The 18,851-nt window shown below is 48.4% G+C and overlaps 1 protein-coding gene across 6 annotated transcripts in view; it reads left to right on the top strand.

The window, feature by feature from the left end:
- atrx (ATRX chromatin remodeler) overlaps window positions 1-18,851 on the top strand; it is a 55,568-nt gene that overhangs the window by 19,366 nt on the left and 17,351 nt on the right. For 5 of the 6 annotated variants that reach the window (XM_048231045.1, XM_048231041.1, XM_048231042.1 and 2 more), the window contains 13 exons: window positions 261-407; window positions 613-790; window positions 1,119-1,256; window positions 1,581-1,756; window positions 2,984-3,101; window positions 6,161-6,291; window positions 6,745-6,839; window positions 7,164-7,303; window positions 7,650-7,791; window positions 8,013-8,113; window positions 10,305-10,413; window positions 10,675-10,852; window positions 11,720-11,917. In XM_048231045.1, coding sequence (XP_048087002.1) covers window positions 261-407; window positions 613-790; window positions 1,119-1,256; window positions 1,581-1,756; window positions 2,984-3,101; window positions 6,161-6,291; window positions 6,745-6,839; window positions 7,164-7,303; window positions 7,650-7,791; window positions 8,013-8,113; window positions 10,305-10,413; window positions 10,675-10,852; window positions 11,720-11,917 — 1,851 coding nt within the window. Of the gene's footprint in view, window positions 1-260; window positions 408-612; window positions 791-1,118; window positions 1,257-1,580; window positions 1,757-2,983; window positions 3,102-6,160; window positions 6,292-6,744; window positions 6,840-7,163; window positions 7,304-7,649; window positions 7,792-8,012; window positions 8,114-10,304; window positions 10,414-10,674; window positions 10,853-11,719; window positions 11,918-13,192; window positions 13,244-18,851 lie in introns of all 6 variants that reach the window. The other variant, XM_048231044.1, reaches the window with a different exon arrangement.

Genomic DNA, 18,851 nt, shown 5'->3' with positions numbered 1-18,851 from the left:
CTGTGTGTGTGTGCGCGTGTGTGGCTGCTTGCTGTTGCTGCATGGGCCTTGGTGAAACACTTTAGGTGAGTGGCTCATTCCCTCGAACACTGGCAGAGAAATGGATCCCGTCAGGGTGTGTGCCTGTGTGTGTATGTGTGTGTACATGTGTGTACATATGTCCCTGGTGTCTTATTGTACCCTAATGTGTGTGTGTTGGTGCGTGCCTGCGTGCGTATGTGTATGTGTGACTGCTTGCTGTTGCACCGTGTGTCCTGCAGGTGGTGACGTTCCTCCACACCATGTTGCTGTGTGAGAAGCTGAACTTCAGCACTGCGCTGGTGGTCTGTCCACTCAACACCGTCCTCAACTGGAAGAATGAGTTTGAGAAGTGGCAGGTTGGCTTCAAGGATGAAGAGAGCTTAGAGGTACACAGTTGCTGTTTTATTGGGGTCATTTGTTCAAGTTCTTCAGGGTTCTCCTCTACGGTTGATCTAGAATGTGGAGAACCATAGATTGAAATAGTAATCCCACCGAACTGATATGTAGGCAATCACAGAAAGAACAGCAAATTTGTCTGAGTGTTAACTGTGTGTGTGTGTGTGTGTGTGTGTGTGGCTCCTTTGTGCCCAGGTGGTCGAGCTCGCCACCGTGAAGCGTCCTCAGGAGCGGGCGTACGCCATGCAGCGCTGGCACGAGGATGGCGGCGTGTTGATCATCGGCTATGAGATGTACCGCAACCTCACGCAGGGCCGCAGCATCAAGAGCAAGAAGCTCAAAGAGACCTTTCAGAAGACCCTGGTGGATCCAGGTATTAGGACCGGCTTTTCACAATGAAATCAGACAAGACACTATGTCATCTAAAGATCAGTGGGCACTACCTCTCGTTGATTATTGCCATTGAGAATTTATTTTTGACAGTTTCAGTTGGGTCATATGTAGGCAGTGCTTGTGACAGTGTGGAGATTGATCCACACACGCTGTATACAGTATTCTTGTAGATTAGCTGGTCAACCATTCTGCAGTTCCCCATGAGCGAGCAGTTCTGTCCTGTTGGAAGTGGGTGTTGTGGGCGGGTGCTGTCGGGGGTGTTGGTTCAGTTCTCACCCTCGGCCTCTCTGACCCCCCCGTGTGTCCAGGCCCTGACTTTGTGATCTGCGACGAGGGCCACATCCTGAAAAACGAGGCGTCCGCCATCTCCAAAGCCATGAACAACATCAAGACCCGCAGGAGAGTTGTTCTCACCGGAACACCGCTGCAAAACAACCTCATTGAGTGTAAGTGTGTGTGTTTGTGTGTGTGTAAGACTGAATGTCGAGGGGACGCTTGTGCGTGTACTGGATATACCTATACCACAACATTTTTGCAAGATGGCTAAATTCCAACAGTTCCTGCTACACTTTAGTTGGTGTTTGTCTAATGGCTTAAAGATCTAATGTTCTCTAACGTGTCTAAAGTAAATGGGTGCTTTGCGGCTTGTGTGCATGTGTAGACGTCTACATAGTTTATCTTAGATTTGTTTGTGTTTACGTCTCGGTATCCGCATATGTGAGCGGCTCTACACACCTGGCTTCAGTGCTCTCCGCCTCCTCTTCTTCCAGACCACTGCATGGTGAACTTCATCAAAGAGAACCTGCTGGGTTCCGTCAAAGAGTTCCGGAACCGTTTCATCAACCCCATCCAGAACGGCCAGTGCGCCGACTCCACCCCACAGGACGTCCGGCTCATGAAGAAGAGGGCGCACATCCTCTATGAGATGCTGGCAGGATGTGTCCAGGTACTTGACCTCTCTCTTTCCTCTCTCACACATGCTCCCTCTCTCTCTCTCTCTCTCTCTCTCTCTCTCGCATTATTTTACCCTCTCTGTGTATCTCTCTAATTTAATCAAATACACTTTCATTTTCAGTCTCTCCCTCCATCTCTCTCGATGTGTCCTCTCTCTGACTCGCTCACACCAAAAAGCGTGCAGTATGCACACCTGTACACCCACATAGCTGTGTGCCCATAGGCATGTGTAAACAGGAACAACCACCTATGTTCAGTGACCCTCACACTCGCATACATTCAGGGGACAAGACTGAAGGGACACAGATGCATGAAAATGCTTTACACAGAATGCACACACACACACTTTCTCCTGTAAATACACACATCAGCCAGTTTCCTGTTAAGAGTTTACTTCTCAACTTGGCAAGCAAGTAAATCAGGGGTCGACCTTTTCAAATCTCTGTTTACCATAAAGGCCATTAAAAGGGCCGTATTATGCAAAACTCACTTTTCCCTGTGCTTTTGTACTTCAATTGGGTTTCTGATGCTTCTGAAGTAGGGGAAATTTGAATTACTATTACTACCACCTGCCCACCCCACCCCCCCACCCCCCATCTGAAAATTCCCACCCACTAGGTTAAGCGCGTCCTGTCAAAGATTTCTCCATTTACGCACCTGATATCATCCATATTTCAAGTATACAAACAGAAACTCAGGGCAGGTTACTGTATTGGCACCCATAGGTAAACTAGGTTCACAGTCTAGGAGGCAGCACATCCTTAACACTTTGTATACCACCACATGACATACAACACACAAACCATTAAACATATAAAATCATATAAAACAGACAGTAGAACATGGTTAAAAACATATAGCATCAAAAAAAAAAAGGACACGTCTCGTTCTTGTTGGCATATGACGTGAGTGTGAGCGGGGTTGGGAAAGGATATCCCCGCGGCTGTAATTCAGCCGTAGGTACGAGGCCAAAGGCCATATCGCGTCCCCATATACAGGGACTGAAACTGGCGAGAATGGAGCTGGTGGTGATGTGTTATCTGACGGGAATTTTGCGCAGGCAGCTTCAGGGACATGTTTTGTGCAACCCATAGGCCTATTTTGACTTGATGAAAGAGAAGTATAATATGGGACCTTTAAAACACTAGTTCTGTGATGCTCACATAATTTACAAAAAAAACTTATTTCCCTGTTTGTTTGTTTGTTTGTGTTTTCTCAGAGACGGGATTATACAGCGCTGACCAAGTTCCTGCCCCCGAAGCACGAGTATGTGTTGTCTGTACGCATGACGTCCATCCAGGCCAAGCTGTACCGCCACTACCTGGACCACTTCACAAGTACGGCCATGTCAGGAGCCCGCACTGGAACTTTACTCTGAATGCTGTTTATTGATTTTCTGCCAGAATGTTAAACATCTGACCGGAAACGACACAGACACACTGGTAGCCTGTCTCCTAACATGGCTCTTCTCCTCCCTCCTCAAATTTGCACTTCATATGTACTCCTCCTCCTCCTGCTTCTCTAAACTACCACCATGTCAGTATTGTTCCCAGAATGCAAAGCTGGCAACACTACGGATCAGGATGTAGGGTCAGTTTTTGAGTGAAAAGGAGAGCAGTGGGCCACTTCTAGGGAACAGCGTGTAGAGGACCGGGCCCTGGATCTCAGCCAGGACTGGCCCGCGTCGGTACCAAAACTGGGTCATACTAGACTGCTGCTCTTTGAGATGCCGGTTCTTTGGGAGAGAGAGAGAGATTTGGAGTGTGTTGGTATCAGAGAGAGAAAGAAGGGGGAGAGATTTGGAGTGTGTTGGTATCAGAGAGAGAGAGAGAGAGAGAGAGAGATAGAGAGAGAGAGAGAGAAAGAGAGAGAGAGAAAGAAAGAAAGAAGGGGGAGAGGGAGAGATTTGGGAGGTGGAGAGAGAGAGAGAGAGAGAGAGAGAGAGAGAGATTTGGAGTGTGTTGGTATCAGAGAGAGAGAAAGAAAGAAGGGGAGAGAGAGGGAGAGATTTGGAGTGTGTTGGTATTGGTGGGGGAAATAAAGGAGTCCTCAGGCCCCGGCCACTGAGTTCACTCAGCAGCAGAAGTCAGAAGGGAATATGGAGTGAACAGAGAGACAGAAGCGGGTGATAGAAGATCTCCCTCCTGGGAAGTGTGTGTGTGTGAGACTGTCACCAGACTCTGCCAGGCAATCTCTCTCACACTCTCCATCAGAGGTGGTTTGTTAAAGGTGAGGCTGGCTGTGTCCAGGGAGAGGGAAGATGGACTGCTCTGATTCCCCTTGTGAGGCCTTGGCTACAGCCACACCGCTGCTGTCCAGTTCCCCTCACACTCTCACGCTTTCTCTTTCTTTTTCTCTCTTTCTTTCTTTCTTTCTTCTCTCTCTCTCTCTCTCTCTCTCTTTGTCTTTTTTTCTCTCTCTCCTCTTCATCTTCTTCTCTCTGATCTTCTGTTCTGACGTCTGGTCTCTGTTTCTCGGGTTCGGTTCCTTCTCCTCTCCCCTATGGCTCATCATAGCAATCCTATATCCGCAGTTTTGAGATCAGTGGCTTAAGAGATGTGGATTCTTTTCATTCTCTCTCTCACACTGTGTGTGTGTGTGTGTGTGTGTGTGGGTGTGTGTGTGTGTGTGTGTGTGTGTCATTGTTTTTGTGTGTGTGTGTGTGTGTGTGTGAATGTGTGTGTGTTGTGTCATGTTATGGTTTTTTCTCCACAGCATGAGGTTGTTCTGAGGCACCACTGTGCAGCTGTGTGTGTGTGTGTGTGTGTGTGTGTGTGTGTGTGTGTGTGTGTGTGGGGTGAGAGGTGGTATGGCAGCTGGCATACAGCCGTGGTCTATCTGTGTAGATTCCCACGTCCCCTCTGTAATGAAGAGCTCTGGGAGAATTTTCCAGCCAGCGCTCATCAGCTACACACACACACACACACACACACACACACACACACACACAAAGAGAGCTCGCCACATTGATGCAAAGCTGTTGTGGCTGCCGGTATGGACCCCCAGGTTGTCGTCTGCACTGCCGAGACCCTCCGCCCGAAACGACAGCATTTTACTGTTCTCAGCACACACACACATACACAGACCAACCACAGTATCGCCCCCCATGTAGTTGAAATGTGCGCCTTCCTCCATAAGCTGTCGTGGGGCGTCTGCACAAAGCAAGTATGACCCCGCTGAGACACATTTAAGCCTCGTCTTTTTTTTGATGCTGGATGTCTTCCTTTTGTGCTAGTGCAAAAAAAAAGTGTGTTTGTTCTTTCCACTGACCCCATTCTCTAGACAGATGCGTGTGTGTGTGTGCGTGCGTGCGTTTTAAAGTTGCCATTGACATGTGGCTGGCTTGTGGGCTACCCCCAGATTCCTGGTTAGGTGCTTCTAGCCTGTGGGGTATACTACGAAGCACGTTAGACATATCTAGGCTATGTAGACATATCGAGGCTTGACAAAGCCTTGACTCAGGGGTATACGTTAAGTGATACTACGATAGGAGTTATGTGATTATATTTGTCAAACTAGGCTTTCAGCTCAGATCTGCGCGATTCTCGTGTTGGGATGACGCTACAATCGTGAAACGCGGAGACGACAAGACCGCATATATTAAAAAACAATTACTTCCGCATTTATGAGCGATAGTGTAATCTACACTGCGCTTCATCTAACCTATAACATCAGATAAATCAATTGTCATCAGTTGTTGTATGGTATGCACGTCCATAGTGGGATATTTGCACGCACAGCACTATTAAAGCGCATTCGAGATCCAAAATGTTAGTAGAGGCGGAGCTCCACCTGTAAGATATATGACAGAATCCTACACGTGAGAGAACTTCGTTTTTAAGACAATTGATTGGTCAGTGGGCGGTAGATTACACGATTTGAGCTATAACTTAGCACATAACCTCCTCCCGACCAGGTTTGGTTGACAGCATAAGACACCATGGTGATATAGCGACACTAAAACAGATCCACTTTCGTGTCACAGCATAGCCTGGCTTTGAGCGCAACATACCTCGCTAACCCACTAATCGAGATTCGTAGTATACCCCACTGGTGTGTGTATGTGTGTTTGTATGCTCTGGTATGTGTGTCTCTTCTAACCTGTGTCAGGGTCGTGTGTGTGTGTGTGTGTGTATGTGAGATCCAGACAACCAACCTTCAGTGTAGTCATAGTTTTTCCTTGCACACATATGCTGCACACACTGTCCCTGAGCAGGTGTGTGTGTTTGCCCACTCTGTAACCCTTGTCAAAGTGCAGATGTGACTGTTTGTGTTTGTACCATCCCATTTAAAACGAGCAGGTGTGAGACGTGCGCATATGTTTGTGTAGACCTGTGTGTGTGTTTGTTTTTGAACTCAACATAACCTCAGTGTGTGTGTGTGTGCGTGTGTTCAGGTGTGGGGAGTGCGCTAGAGGGGAACCGGGGGAAGGCTGGGACCAAACTCTTCCAGGACTTCCAGATGCTGAGCAGGATTTGGACTCATCCCTGGTGTCTGCAGCTGGACTACATCAGCAAAGAAAACAAGGTAGAGGGACCCTGTCTGTTTGTCTGTATAATAAAGACATATGATAATACAATCTCTCTCTCTCTCTCTCTCTCTCTCTCTCTCTCTCTCTCTCTCTCTCTCTCTCTCTCTCTCTCTCTCTCTCTCTCTCTCTCTCTCAAATATTATCATATTTGTTTATTAGGCTATTAACAGGCTAGTCTATTGATTGCAATGACATTGTTTATTATTGCTATTCTCCTTAATGTACTCTTTCACTGTTGCTTTGTTTATTTGTAAGTCGCTTTGGACAAAAGCGCCTGTCAAATCCCACAACCATATAAGCTGCCCCGTCATGTTCATAAGAACTGCATTCCTGATACCTACGGTACTTTGGTACCTTAGAAAAATCAAAGTATTTTGTACATGGTACCGAAGTATCGGTTCTAATTAGCTGTATGTGAAGCTCTGTCTGGTCTTCTGTGTGGTTGCCAGGGTTACTTTGATGAGGACAGCATGGATGAGTTCATCGCCTCGGACACAGAAGAGTCTTCGATGAGCCTCACCTCTGAGGACGAGAAGCCCAAGAAGTAAGAGAAGGACTCACACACACACACACACACACACACACACATGCTCACACAGTCACACACACACTCACATGCTCACACACACACACACACACAATTTACTTTGCGTGTTGAAAGTGACAAGCCCACACACACACCAGGCTGTCATTAGTCACTTATCCATTCGCTTCTGAAGTTTTATTGGAGCATGTGCGCTTGTGTGACCGAACACATGATGCAATAGTGAAACTCTCATCACCTTTGGGGTTACAGCTGTGTGTGCGTGTGTGTATGTATGTGCGCGCCCAAATGAACCCTCTGGTCCGTCCGTCTCCCACCCCCCAGGAAGAAGGCTCGCGGGAAGGGGAAGAAGCAGAGCTCGGATGGCTCCGATAGCGACGCCGTGGAGGTCATCAAGGAGTGGAACACCAGCTCCCGCGGCGGCAACCCCGAGAGTCGCAACCGGGGCGAACCAGTCGAGGAGCGTAAGTGTGCCAACGCTGCATTTCAGATTTCGGACCACACCTAAAAGCCAACCCGGTCTGAAGGAGTCCAGTCAAAAGCCATAGCGAACTGATCACTAAATCAGCGAGTTCAAAACCGATATGAAATATTTGTTCAGGCCGAAGGATGTCAACACATGTCAGTGGATTGCATGGTTAAACTTCTGTAATGTAACTGTGATTTTAGTCAGTGGAGCTGAGGATTTGCTTGCTTTCCCTGTCCTTTCTTGGACTTGTGGTTTGCATCATGGGTTTGATTTAACCCAGATTGACCGTTGACCCTTTTGTTTGATTTTAACTTGCTTGACCTTTGACCTTTGGTCCACAGCCAAGGGTTCCTCTGGCAGCTATTCTCCTGACTGGTACAAGGACTTTGTGACTGAGGAAGATGCCGAGATCCTTGAACATTCCGGAAAAGTGTCGCTTCTCTTTCAGATCCTACGCATGGCCGAAGAGACAGACGAAAAAGTGTGAGTGTTGCCTCTTTCTCTCTCGCTCGCTCTTCATTATTTGTTGTCTGAAATTAGTGTTTCGTTTTCATCCATAGTCTAAAAGAGTGTAAGAGATGTATCCTCTCTCGTAGTCATGCAGGGATGTGCAGCATTGTTTAGTTTGTATGCTATATTGTGTGTGTGTGTGTGTGTAAGTGCAGAAACAGTATGTTAACCCTCCTACATGTTGTTATTTGCAGTCTAGTGTTCAGTCAGTCCCTTATCTCTCTGGATCTGATAGAAGACTTCCTGGAGCTCTCCTGTCGGGCAAAGGATGAAGGAAGGGAGTCTCCATACAAAGGTAGCTCACCACTGTTCATCACCTTCAGATATATAACAACTCGCTTTCAACAACGTGTGTATAGCATGCCTATACCCCTTTAAGACACGGTGAAGTGCTTTTATCTGAGAAAGACAAATTGACCTTAGTGCACTTACCTTAAAAACCTTAAAAATGATAGGAATTATCCTTTAGACTGACCTTTTGTTCCTTTCACTTACTCCATACTTAAATAAGAACAAAGGCGCGGATAGCCGTTGCAATATGTGCGTTTTTGCTGATTCAGTTTCTTGGTTGACCTTGTCTCTGTATTGTCTGCCATTATGCATTTGGTTTCATTTGTGCTTACATTCTCGCACATGCACACACACACACACAGGTGCATACACATTCCACTGTTAAGCTTAGTTGGTGGGAATGTGTTCCCGACATCTCGCCCTGTTGCCAGTGAGCTGGCGCTCAGTATGTGTGACGCCTACTGCGTCCCGATGACCGGCCGGCATGCGTGCACAGCAGCCCGCTCAGAGGCCAGCCAGATGCCCCCCCTCCAGCGCCCCATCAGATGGGCTACATCATGCCACGTCACGCCATGCTAGCCTTTTGCCCGTAACCCACGGCCCATGAATACCCAATTTAATGCCACACGTAATGCCAGAGCCCCAGACTATGTCCTGTCTAGTAATCACGGGTCAGTCATCTTTCTTAGACCCTGAGTCAGACACTCAGAAGGGTTCAGGTCTTTGAAGCATACGATCACAAGTATGTAATTAGAATGGTAATGACTGAAGATTTCATTTTGATGATGTAATAATGAACTCCGGCGACTGATATGAATCTAGATCCGTGGTGTAGAATTCTGGAATGACCTGGAAAAAACCTCACTCCTCAAAGGATTAAAGGTAATGTGTGAGGCAGGCACAAGTCACTGGCAGTGTTGGCTATTCCTTCTCTGATCTCTAAGATGAGATGCTTAGCTGTAGTTTTTGACTACTTTCTGAGGAATGTTTTTTTGATGGTAAGGAAGGCTGTCAGACATCAGTGCAAAGATGAACTTGCGATGTTAATTACTCCCCTGTGCGGTGACATTCAGCTTGGTTTGCTATCATTTTATTTCTTTTGTTGTTGTTGTGGTTGTTGTTTTATGAGACAGACCACAAGCTGCAGAGAAAAATTACACTGCTGCAGTATCCCAAACTATTTCAACCTCGCACACATCTGACAGACTCAAGACAAGCAAACACACACACACACACACACACACACACAGCCTCTAGCATAAGGTCATGTTCCTAATTAAAGCTCCACAGCTGTTTTTGCTTTCATTTTGAAAATGATTAGACCTTGACTTTTTTTTTTTTTTTTTTTCTACGAAAAAATGTTTGCTTAAGGGTTTGCAATTTGTAATGAAAAGATCACAGTGATGTAATTGGAACCATACTGAAATGTTAGTTATGGACATCATGAGGGGGCAGACGCGATATTAAAGAGAAGGCGGCTGCACTCAACACGGCCACCTATCTGTGTGTGTGTGTGTGTGGGGGGTAGAGGGAGAGAGAACAGGGGGGCAAGAGCTTGTATGGTTGAGGGAGTATGTTTTTAGTTTGCCGAAGATACTGTATGTGTCGGGGACAGATTTTGTTTGCATAAGTGCTCATGAAAGGTGTATGTGTGTGTGTGTGTGTGTGTATATATATATAAAAGTATGTGTGTGTGTGTGTATCTGTTCTTGCTGATGTGTGTGTGTGTGTGTGTGTGTGTGTGTGTGTGGCCAAGCCCATTCCTTCAGAGTAAGCGCACACTGCTGAGAATGTGTGTGCCAGTTCATTTGGCACTAATAAACCTTCTGGTTTCCTGCTCTGCTCTGCTAATGCACAGTTGTATAAGCCTAATCTGAACCAATGCACGCTGGCCGGCCATGAAGGCTGGCAGCACACACCAAACAGTTAACAGCTATTTGTAACATGAACATTAACTGTTGTTTTGGCCATTAAAAGCCAGCTCTGGTGCCCAGGGTCGTTCTCATCCCATTCAGTTGGTGTTGGGGCGGCGCCTTTGGAAAGGCGGCATGAATTTACAAGGGCGTGATGTTCTGAGATTCCGAGGGGCGTCATGATTAAGAGTGAGATCAAGTCAAAGAGCTAACACAGCGGGGGGTGATACGATAATGGGTGTTTTTGTCTTATGGTTTGTTTGTTTGTTTGTTGGGCTGCAGGAGAGGGGAAGTGGTTCCGGAACATTGACTACTATCGCCTGGACGGCTCCACCAATGCTGTGACCCGCAAGAAGTGGGCAGAGGACTTTAACGATCCAAACAACCCCAGGTAGACATCTTGTGACGCCCTCACGCACTCTTCTTTTCAGAGAATGCACATCACCTAGTTATCATATCATATATATTTGTAGCTTAAATGCAAAATGAAAATTCCAATGTAGCGAAAGGTGTATATGTGTGTGGTGAAATATATAGGTGTACATCTGTGTGTGTATATATATATGTGTGTGTGTGTGTGTGTGTATGTGTATTTTCAGCAGTCAGAATGGGAAGTCAATATACCAATCCCCCTTTCTGTTGCTCCGTCTAGGGGTCGTCTCTTCCTCATCTCGACCAGAGCAGGCTCTCTGGGCATCAACCTGGTGGCGGCCAACCGGGTCATCATCTTCGACGCCTCCTGGAACCCGTCCTACGACATCCAGAGTATCTTCCGCGTCTACCGTTTCGGCCAGCACCGGCCCGTCTTCGTCTACAGGTTTCTGGCTCAGGTGAGACCCCTCATAACCCCCCACCCCACCCTTAACCTCCTCGACCCCATCCACCCCACACTGATCTTATCACCCTCTTTTCCTCCCCCCCCCCTTGCGGAGCTGGGTTGCAGGGGTGACTCGCCCCCTATGTAATAGAGCTGCCTGCGGACAGGGCGTCTTTTGTGCCGTCTGAAAGGGGCCGTGGCGGAGGTGGAGGTGTCCTCCATTAGCGCTTGTCATGCTAAGGAGATCTGGGAGTGGGGGGTGGGGTGGGTGGGGTGGGGTGGGGGGCAGGCTTTTTGGGCGGCACGCCTGGCTGACTCTGAAAGGACTCGCAGGTAACCGGAGTGAGAGGTGCTGTCTGGGACCACTGGTTTCTTTCTCTCACTCTCCATCTTTCTCCCATTCTTTCTTTCTCATCTCTATCTGTCTTTTTGTTCTTTTCTCTTGAGTGTGTCTTATCTGTTTCTCTTTCTCTCTCTCTCTCTCTCTCTCTCTTTCTCTTTTCTTTCTCTTTCTCTCTTTCTCTGCTTCACCCACTTTTTCTTCCATAGTCAGGCCTGAGTCCTTAATTGTCCTCCAAACCATCTGCGTTTGCTCAGTGTAGATGATTTCGTTCTCTCTTGCACAGCTTGTGCATTAAAGCACTAGTCGATGTGTTCTCTCTGGCACACCTCGTGCATTAAAGCACTAGTCATTGTGTTCTCTCTTGCACAGCTCGTGCATTAAAGCACTAGTCGATGTGCGTAAGTTTGTGTGGACACAGAATGTAGGTGCTGCGTGGACCACCTTTTTGCTAATTTGCTCAACTTCCCTATGAAAGAAGTACTTGCCCTACTAAACCCTTACCAAACTGAGCTCTCATACTGTACATGATCTCCCCAGGGAACCATGGAAGAGAAGATCTACGACCGTCAGGTGGCCAAGCAGTCGCTGTCGTTCCGCGTGGTGGACCAGCAGCAGATTGAGCGCCACTTCACCATGAACGAGCTGACCGAGCTCTACACCTTTGACCCCGAGCTGATGGAGGACTCTGCTGGAGAAGGCAAGAAGAAGAGGCACGCCACGCCAGTGCTGCCGAAGGTGAGCGCCGTGTGTGTGTGTGTGTGAAGAAAAGAAAGAAAGAGAGGGAGTGTTTGTGTGTGTCTGTGAAGATGTGTGTGTTTGAGAAGCAAATTGTGTGTTTGTTTGTATTCTTTGATACAAATAAACATGCAGGTTAAACGTTTCAGTGAATGCTGAGCATTTGTCAGTACATCATAAGCTTGTGTGCCCCACACCCAAACATTCACCTCGCCAACTCGCCTCTGTAGAAACTACAAAGGTCAAAGGTCAGACCACCAACTGGCATCCCGCGCTCTCTCTGAAGGGTCCTGCCTTTGTAATGAGCACTGCATCCTTCACATCCTTATTGCTTTGGGATGAAGACGCTCTATTAAAAAGCTGCATTAAAATCAAGCATGTGGGGATCTGCGCTTGATTCATGCGATGCCGTAAACGCCTAATCCAAACCATGATGCAGCTGCACAGAGCGAAGGCCCGAGTGTTGCAGCCAGCCCGGGCCCGCCGGTTTCAGAAGAGTTTCAGGTCAAGATGTTCCATTAAACATTTCTATTGGAGGAATAAACAAAAGGAGCGGCAAGTGTGTGTGTGTGTGTGTATGGGGTGGGGCACAGGTGATGGCTCTTTTCTTTATCGGCACAGGTGGCTAACTTGTCCGGCATTCTTCTCTGATTGCGGAGTCTCTCTCCCCGCTACTCTAACCTGCACCTGTCCCCAATAGCTGCCAGACTCTGGGCCAGACCTGGCCCGCGTTAGGCCCAGAGCCACCGGCACTCCTCGTGGCCTTGGCCCCCAGCCCCTGAGCACATGTTCCCACCGTTCACTCCTTTAAAAAAAACACACACAAAAAAAAGCACACGTTCTGCAGAAATGCAAGCAGGCACTCACTCACGACTGATGCACTAAACTTCAGCAGCGCCCCCCTTGTTTGAATGAGTATACAAACACTCCTTCACGCTGGCGTGCAAAGCACACAGGCAGAGGCACGCACACTCGTATACAAAGGTATTTATCTGGCCACTATTTTACAGTCTGAGCGCAGACTCTGTCAGAAACACGGTGGAACCTCATTGAGCTTTCATCGCTGTAGCCAACACTGATCCCATGTGCAACTGCCCCATTGTATTTTACGAACCTTTGGTGGTGGTTTGAGGTTTTTATTGACCCGCATGCAGGGGGTGTGGGGGGTGTCCACATGGCCTGAAGGTCATGTTTATCCTCTCCTAACATCCTCTGAATCTGGTCGGGGAGAGAGGCAAGCTATGTGTTCCCACTTTTCTTTTTTTTGTTTTATAGGGGCGATAAACTGGGTTGTTTACCTGATGGAACCCCCACGACCCCATGCAGGTGCGCTTGTGACAGCCCGAAACAAACACACACATATACACACGCACACACACACCCCTGCTGTGTTTAATGTGCAGCCGACGCTCCCTCTGATGGTGCGTCCAGCCGATTGCAGCTGGGCCCGTGGGCGGTGCTTGTTTTGGGCAATTTACCTGCCTCGAGTTTATACAGCCATGCTCACACACAGCCCACCTGCTGACTGTGTGTGTGTGTGTGTGTGTGTGTGCCAATACGTGAGAGAAACCTGCTTAATGGCCACTGTGTATGTATCTGGGTTTGTGAGTGTGTGAGAAATCCTACAGATCCCCTGCTCCTCCTTGGTCTGCTCTGCTCCGCTCCGCTCCGCTCCCTTGGGCTCTCTGATCACCTCAGCTCAGGGTATTCAGTCCAAGTTGTAAAGTCGTTTGTTTGCGCTCAAAGGCTTTGAGTCAAACAAAAATGTTTGGAAAATCTAGTGCTTGAAACTGTGGAAGTTTATGTGGTAAGTGTGTGTGTGAGAGAGAGAGATACATACACACACACACACACACACACACACAATCTCTCTTGTGGTTCCAAATCCCTATCTACCACAGAGCAGAATTTCTTTGGCTGAACACACATCCAGGCCTTGATTCATGGGTTTCATTGAGATAATTCCTGCAGTAGTCAGGGATCCAATTACATTGGCTACATCAAACATTGCTAGTTCCAGCCAAGTGGTATGTTGGAAGACTACGAAGGTCTCATTGACCTATCCTGCTAGTGAAGGAATTGTAGATCATATCTCTTGTATATCTAACAGCCGTTGGTGAAAAAGCAACGGTCCAAAACACGTGGGCATTGGCACATGATGCAAAACATTGTCTTCAATAATAGTTCATATCACCTAGTGACTGTCCACAAGTCTAGGGTAAGTGTCTGTACTTCTAGTAAGTTATGGGAAGAGGACAGTGGCCTCGCAAACCAGATCAAGTCTTAAGTCCCGTTGGCAGCCATTTTGAATTCTCCACCGGTCATGGCAGCTGGAGCCTGCCAAGGACAGGTGAATCATGGTTGTCTTCACCTCGTGACTTCTGGTGCTATTGCTACTTCTGGGAGATGAGCTTTTTGGGAGAGGGGGGTGGTGGTGGTGGTGGTGGTGGTGGGGGGGGGGGGGTTGCCATATGTTTTCCCAGCATGCCGAGTCAGCCGTTGGAATCCGTTTGGCTGTCCGTTTTTCCCCCACATAGCCGCGGCGATGAGTCAGTCATCCTTCAGAGCTCTTAGTCATATTTTGACCTCGTGGTGGCATCGGCCCCTTGGCTTCAAGTTTACGGAACGGAACATAGTTTCAGGCTGTCTGCAGAGGCCTCTGCTCCCATACAAGGTGCAACTGGCTGCCACCGGTTTCTCAGGGAAAGGCGGAAGGCGTCTCATAACACCGTTTTAGAAGTGGGGGTTATTCCAAGGACTTGGTTTCAGTGACGTGCATTGGGTAGATTACTCCATGTAAGTTGTAATAGAAGAACGTTCTATCTTTGGTTGATTACAGTGAAGCCATAGGGCTTTTATATCAAGAGGTTTAGTAAACTCACCCAGGTTTTGCCACTGAATGAGGCTGAATGAGGCTCAGGATACCCTGAGCCCCAGATTTCAACAGAGGCCTCAATATGAGTGCAGTAACAAGACACATTGGGCTAGTTGATTCCAAATCTGCTTTTGCGTCATATGGTTGTAGCTCACTCACGGTATCAGCCACAGAGGACCTGCCAGTCAGTCAGCAGTTCTGATTGGTGATTAGCTTCACAGTCGGTCAGAAGTGGCACAACGTCGAGACATTTGGAATGTTGAGCATTGACACTCAAAAATCACATTGCAATCGCTATATCTGTCTGAAAAAACACAATTAAATATTTTCCCAAATCGTGCAGCCCTAGTCTGATCTCCAGTTGGCTTCAGTCTCAGAGCAGACCTCAGGTCAGTTTTTGTCTCCGGCATAAAGAATACTGTAATGGGACACAGTGTGAACCGCATATCTCAGCACAGTGACATTAATCATATCTTGGCATGTAGTTCTTTGACTCATAATAGCAAGATTAAGGAAAGAGCTCTAAGCCTTAAGTTTGGAATAATGGGATAGGGTGCTTTTGATAGGCTTTTCTTTTAGGTGGGACTCTAGTCAGCTATTTGTTTGTTTGTTTGTTTGTTTGAACAGCGGGGATTAGTTTTGAACAGGACCATTCCCAAGGGAATCATCTGGTCTAGATGGAAAACTGCCGGCATGGTGCAAATCCAATCCAGTCATTATCCCCAAACATACAAACACATGCGCACCAATCATTTGTCTTTTGGCATTTCTGGCTTCCAAGATTCTGGCAAGTTTGCACACACCACACACCCACACACACACACCCACACACACACACCCACACACACACACACACACACACACACACACACACACACACACACACACACACCATCACACACACACACACACACACACCCACACACACACACACACACACACACACACACACACACACACACACCACACACACACACACACACACCACACCACACACCATCACACATGGGCACCTGTTGGATAAGAGCATGCATTTCGCTGTGCTCCTGTCTTCTAATTCACTGCTTGCCCTCTCTGTGTCTTTTTCTCCATGGAGGTTGTTTTCTGCTCTTGTTCTTTTCTCCTTTTTGTCATCTCTTCCTCTGTCCTCCTCCTCCTCCTCCTCCTCCTCGATCCCTCCATCCCCACCCACTTGATGAGAGGTCATTATTTCTGACCCTCTGATAGATGCCCTCCATCCTCTGAAGTGCCAGGGAGACACAAGAAGAAAGGAAAAGAAAGAAAGAAAGGAGGGAAAGAAAGAGGATGGATGGATGAATGAGGGGGGGAGAGAAAGAAGGGAAGAAAGAAAGGGATGGACAGGAAGAGGATGAAGAGAGAAGGGCTTTAATTGGAAGCGACGGGAAGTGCCTGTGCCCTAATGACAAAGAATAGTTGCTCTGGGCCAGACAGCTGAGGAGGACCCTCCCCCACGATAACCCACCCACGATAACCCCCCCCCCACACACACACACACACACACACACACCAGCACTATCTCGACCCTTCCTCGGCCACCCCAGAAGCCCTCACTAGTCCTCTCTGTTAGGATCCTCAGGCGAGCGTTTGAACCCCGGTGGTAGTGGCTTCTTCTGAGTCATGTGTTTGTTGAGGTTTAAGATTGCGGTCGAGAACAGGTTGGATTTTTTATTTTTTTTTATCACGCTACGAATTTGTCATGCAGCTGTACAACTATGTTTACAAGAGTTTACTGGCCTCATCTGAGAGATGTGTGTGTGTGTGTGTGTGTGTGTGTGTGTGTGTGTGGGTGCTGGAGACTTACCGTAACACTACATTTCCCGTTAAAACAGTCATTGCATCTTGCGGCCCTGATTTCCCTGCATGCCTTTAAGTGAAGCGTGCCTTTGGGAGTGCGTGACACACGGATGCTGAACAGACACCAGCTTCTGGCATGACAGTCATCATCATCATCATCATCATCATCTTCATTGTCGGCACCGGACTTCAATCAGTCCGCATCAAAGGAAATCACATCACAAAGGAAGCTCGCTATCCGCCGCAGGCACTTGCTTTAGCACTGAGGGGGTTCAGCATTCCCAGCCTGGGAGAGTCTGTCTGCCTGTCTGTCTGCCTGTCTGTCTGCCTGTCTGTCTGCCTGTCTGTCTGCCTGTCTGTCTGTCTGTCTGTCTGTCCTGTCTGTCTGTCCGTCCGGTCCACAGACAGGCTTGTGACGGAGTGTTTGAGTCTGTGTTCCTCTGTACTGTGCACGGTTTTTGACTGTGTCCGTCCAAGACCCAGACAGCAGAGTAATGGCAGTGGTGATATGTTTGTGTGTGTGTGTGTGTGTGTGTGTGTGTGTGTTGAAGAGCTCGTGGGAGGCTGTCCTCGCAGCAGGCCATTGGTGGGAAAGCAGTAATTTGCTACTGCTGCTGGGGCCGTGGGCCCCTGGCGTTGTGTTTGAGCCCCCCAGCTCCAGCCCCAGCCACACGGGTAATTAGGGGCCAGGAACCAGGCCCTTAATAAGCCTACCGGCCCAGATGTGCCTCAAATGAGTCCCTCTCAAAGTGGGGGGGGGTGAGGGTGAGGAGGGTCTGGTGGTGTGTGTGGGGGTGAGGAGGGTCTGGTGGTGTGGTGTGTGGGGGGAGGAGGGTCTGGTGGTGTGTGTGGGGGGGTGAGGAGGGTCTGGTGGTGTGTGTGTGTGGGGGTGAGGAGGGTCCAGGTGTGTGTGGGGGTGAGGAGGGGTCTGGTGGTGTGTGTGTGTGGGGGGGGGGTGGGAGGAGGGTGTGGGGTTCAGTGTTCTCGCCGTGCTCTGTGCATTTTTCTCATTTAGTTTGGTAAGCTGTGTGAAAGATCTGTGCAGAAAGATCTGTGAGCGCTGCGGTGTGCTTGGAAACATGGCAGTGTTTATACCGGTGTGTCTCTGTCTCTGTGTGTGTCTGTGGAGGGGGTTGTGTGTATAATTTGCGTGCAGCTGTAGTCTTAGTTTTGACTGGCTAAGGTCAGGTATTACAAATATCTCAGGCCCGTGCATTCCTGCAGTGCGCTAGGAACCGGCCTGGACACCCACCCCCACCCCCATCTACACCCCCATCTACACCTCCATCTACACCTCCACCTACATCTCCATCTACATCCCCATCTACACCTCCCACCCCCACCTCCATCTACACCTCCATCTACACCTCCACCTACATCCCCACCTACATCCCCATCTACATCCCCATCTACATCCCCATCTACATCCCCATCTACACGTCCATCTACACGTCCATCTACACGTCCATCTTCACTGGGCTCAGGGCACCTGGGAGTCAGAGAACAAGAGAAAGGAGAGGAGAGGAGGAGGAGAAGGACAGAAATGAGAGAGGGAAAGAGAGAGAGGGAGAGAACAGGAAGGCATAGATGTGCTGTTCATACAGCGCGGCCACCATGGCTTTGTGGGATTTCTTTCTATTTTTTCTCTCTCTCTCTTCTCTCTCTCTCTCTCTCTCTCTCTCTCTCTCTCTCTCTCTCTCTCTCTCTCTCTCTCTCTCTCTCTCTCTCTCTCTCTCTCTCTCTCTCTCTCTCTCTCTCTCTCTCTCTCTCTCTCTCCCCCTCTCCCTCTGTTGTGCCCCTCGCTGCTTGAGAATGAGCTGCTGGGGTTTATAGTAGCAGTAATGAGATAAATAAACGAAATGGTGTAAGTGGGGTGGGGGTGTGTATTTAAAGACAGAAGACGAGGCCTAATCAGAAGCTTTGGGCGGCAGGAAGTGGAATGCACTCGGCTGTAAACGCGTTCACGTTGAGTTGTAAGCGCACAGCGATGTACAAAGAGAGAACAAGGCAAACACCCAACAGCTCCGAAAATGAAAGGGGGGGAATAAAAAAAAAAAAAAAACGCACACTTAACACGTTAAACGAAATAACGTTTGGCCCTTTGAAGCACTCGGGAGCCCCAAATATAGACGTGGTGCTCGCAGAGGAATGAGCTCACTCTGTTCAGGTCGCGCCAGTCCTTCATAGTGAACTGCAGATATATGGCGACCCGATCATGCCAGATTTTTACCCGTACACCCCCCC

The sequence above is a fragment of the Alosa alosa genome, chromosome 21, assembly GCF_017589495.1.
Source record: "Alosa alosa isolate M-15738 ecotype Scorff River chromosome 21, AALO_Geno_1.1, whole genome shotgun sequence".
In the NCBI taxonomy this organism is placed as follows: Eukaryota; Metazoa; Chordata; class Actinopteri; order Clupeiformes; family Clupeidae; genus Alosa; species Alosa alosa.
This window is presented reverse-complemented; position numbering and strand designations above follow the sequence as displayed.